This window comes from Anopheles cruzii, unplaced genomic scaffold, assembly GCF_943734635.1.
Source record: "Anopheles cruzii unplaced genomic scaffold, idAnoCruzAS_RS32_06 scaffold01350_ctg1, whole genome shotgun sequence".
Classification (NCBI taxonomy): Eukaryota; Metazoa; Arthropoda; class Insecta; order Diptera; family Culicidae; genus Anopheles; species Anopheles cruzii.
Window position 1 is genome coordinate 2174 of NW_026454935.1, and position 3460 is coordinate 5633.

At 49.0% G+C, this 3460-nt stretch overlaps 1 protein-coding gene across 1 annotated transcript; it reads left to right on the forward strand.

The window, feature by feature from the left end:
* Positions 1–254: 254 nt before the first annotated feature.
* Positions 255–1435, forward strand: LOC128276484 (paramyosin-like; the record flags this gene model as incomplete). The annotated part of the gene is made up of 5 exons (XM_053014944.1): positions 255–327; positions 410–706; positions 924–1060; positions 1134–1276; positions 1375–1435. Coding segments are annotated over exons 1-5 (711 nt in total), but the record flags the coding sequence as incomplete, so codon positions are not given.
* Between the last annotated feature and the right edge of the window lie 2025 nt (positions 1436–3460).

Genomic DNA, 3460 nt, shown 5'->3' on the forward strand with positions numbered 1-3460 from the left:
CTGCCTTGTACGCAAAAGCCGTCGCGATCGTACACAAGCGTAACTCTCACCAACGACGGACAGGTGGCGCTAGCTGCACGCCATTTCCCCGATTTCATCAAAATCTTATCGCCTCCAAACGATAATAATAATAATAATAATAATCTTATCGCCTCCCGTATCTATGAAATCCACATTCAGGTTGACGTGTTGACGTTGACGCCCAATGTTTTCGCACCCTGTTTAAAGCAGGTTAGTAGCTCCCAGTGGCGGAAATGGATAAATACGAGGAAAACCTGCTGCGGCTAAATCACAGAATACGCGATTTAATTGCCCAAGTTGACCGACGTACGTTACGAAAGCTGTGGCGTACCATTTGCCACGGAAACGCGCGAGGAGTAGTGCAATAACGAGGATTCATCTTTTGCAGTGGACACTAAAAACCGGAAGCTTCACAACGAAAACACGGTACTCGTGGAGGATGTCGCGCGCTTCCGCTCCCAGTACGCGCTGGCCGAAGAGGCTAGGCTTCAGTGCAAGTCGGTGGTCGAGAAGGAACTGGAGCGCAGTCAGCAACAGTTCGAGGCGCATCAGTTGCTCAAAAGGCGCTACAATGATTTGATCAAAGAGTACGTTGCTCAAAATCACAAACTGAAGGCTTCGGAAGCTAACGCTACCGTGAGGCATAGCCGCATCAAAAGGAACCGGGTTCCGGTGGAGATCATAGGTAGGTTACGTGACAAGGTTGCGGTAAGTTCGGGCGGAAGGGCCTGTATCAGCAGGCGAAGGACGCCAGCACGCAACCGCGAACGGTAGCGAGATATTATTTTCAAGCGCGTTGGATAATTTAATCAATTACGATAAGAAACATGACACCAACTACTAATACTACCACTAGCTACTACCACTACCAACCGACTAATGTTTAACTTGTTTGTTTTAAGGAAAGATTTCGGACATTGGAAAACCCACGGCCTTTGAGGAACGGATGACCACTCTGGAGAATCGCTGCAGTGCGCTGGAGAAGGAACTGGCCAAGGCGTACACCATAATCGATGATTTGGAGTTTGAACTGGAGACGGTAAGTGCGAGGGTGCGCCAGAAAAATCCCAAGCCATACTGTTTGATCGACCGCATCGTCTGGGCTCTTCTAGATCGATCACTTAGAAGATCTGAACGATCAGTTGGAACGGCAAGTCAGAGATCTAAAGGTGGAGCTCGAGCTACAACGGCGAAGCTCGCTATCGTCCGACCAGCTAGCCCTGATGACCTCACCCACCGAACCGCATATTCAAATGTAAGGCCTTGCTTTTACTACGCCCGGCCAATGCTTTTATTGCACAGTCGATCGCTTTTTTATCACTCACCACATAATGCTTCTTTCTATTTGGTTAGCAACACTGGCGCGGGCCTTAGCGGTACAAAACAGACCTCAGCGCCGCCCGAGTCGCAGAAGGTAAGTGAGCTGGTAACCGTGCGGACCAAACGAAAAAAAACGCCCCATTCGCCAATTCCATTCTGCCCCTGCTCCAAATGCGATCCACCCATGCGGGTTGGTACGAAACATTTAAAAAACGCCATCGGCAATCACCACTCCTGGTGGGCACCTGAACATTTTGGGGTGCCTGATCAAGGCACGGCAAGGTTATCCGTTGGGTGTCGGCTTCTCTGCTGATCTAACCGTGCTGCGCTTTACCGACTCCCAAAACGTAGCAAAGGACGCCGAAGTCCGAATGATCCCAACCACAAGAATCTACCAAGAAAGCGAGAAAGATAGGCCCCCTTCAAGGTACTTTCTCTGTCCTTCGCTTCGACCGCTTCGGATACCGATGGAAGTCACGAAATCGAACGCTACGCTCATAAAATGCTTAACGTAAAACAGATTCGAAGCATGCTCCCGGGGGGTAGTTCCTTATAAAACCATGCGTGAGGTGCAGCGCGGCCAGCTACGCGCACCCTCGCGGTGGGCGAATAGTTCGCGAAATGCGTTCGCTACTGCGAGGTCGTGCCTCAGTGCCTCAGGTCCAGCGGCGATCGGGAGAGAAGGCCACAGACGGAGGCTCGCTCGCGTAATTGGGCAGAAACTGGCGAGGTGTGGGCCACCGATTGCCGCCACGATTCCAAATTGCACAGTGCTGTCCGAAAAGAAACCCAAAATGATTGGAACATCACGTGACCAACTATGAAATGCACTTCATCGAGCTTCTCGGTCGGTAGTAAACTGTTACACTTAAGTGTAAACTGCTTCCAACTTAAATCCTATGCAAACTGAATCTATGTTTATCATCGAAAGCACCATAAAACTCGCACGCTGACAGGTGCTCCAGTTCCAACGTCAACAGTGTCTTGCTTGCTTCAATTCCAGTGATCGCTCCCAAACCCTTATCAATCCAGACTCAACCGTAGTGAAATGAGTTTTCTCTGGAAACTTTTGCTACCGTTCCCAATACAATCTCCATTTACTCGCCCCCGAGGTCGTGTAGGTGACGGGTGACCTCTTTCGGGCGAATAGGCCCTTAGCGGGACGCCTGGCGTTTTCACGGTCGAGGGCTCGTGTAGTTCGCAGAAATGTGCCACCGTTCGCCGTTACATCATCATGCGTGCTGACACACATATCCGGGACTTTGGTCCAGCAGTCCCGTCCAGAACCGAATGTGGCACAACCTTTGGTCGAGTATCAACAGACCCCACGCTATTTCGCGTAATGGTTTTACTATTCTTCTGTCGATGCCATGATTAATTGTGGCCGATTGCACATTTGGGCCGATTCCACATTCCACGCCGTGATCTGGATATCTTGCCCTGCAATTCGACGAATCGATCGATAACAAAATGCTGTAATTTTCGCTCATTACGCTTTTCGATGGTGTCAGGCCCTTTAATGGTGGTGCAATTACAGCTACAGCTTTTAGTACCCGTCTACCTTGCCAGTGGCTTCCACTTCGTGGCAGTGACATCGCGCACAAGAGTGATAACTTCTGCTAAGCTTAATAAGAGTACGAGCATATTTTAAAGTTTAATGATACAACCGAAACGAACAATAATTGATTTTTCTAATTAAAAACACACCATACACCAATATTAATACTTTTCTATTAAATACTCCGATTGTGGAACATCTTCTTAAAAGGTTCGCGAAAGGTACGGTGAAGTTGAACTTTGAAGTCGCGTGCCCAGGTCAGGTTCACACGAATATCTTCAATCTTCATTTTAAATTCATTTCATGCCTTCCTGTTATCCTTGACAATGATCGCTAAACGACTGGTTGATGCCACTGGTGTGGAAAACACAACCGTGGACAGGTTTTGCCGCCGCGACCGACCCCTCGATGAAGATGTTACATAAACAAATTGCCTTAAAAGATGAGCCGACCTCTCGGGCACGCTCAACCTCGGACCCGTGTCGTTTTCCTGTCAAATTTGTTGCGCTGCCGGAGACTCGATGCAAAGGAGAACCCCCTTGTTAGCTTCGTATCACTAAA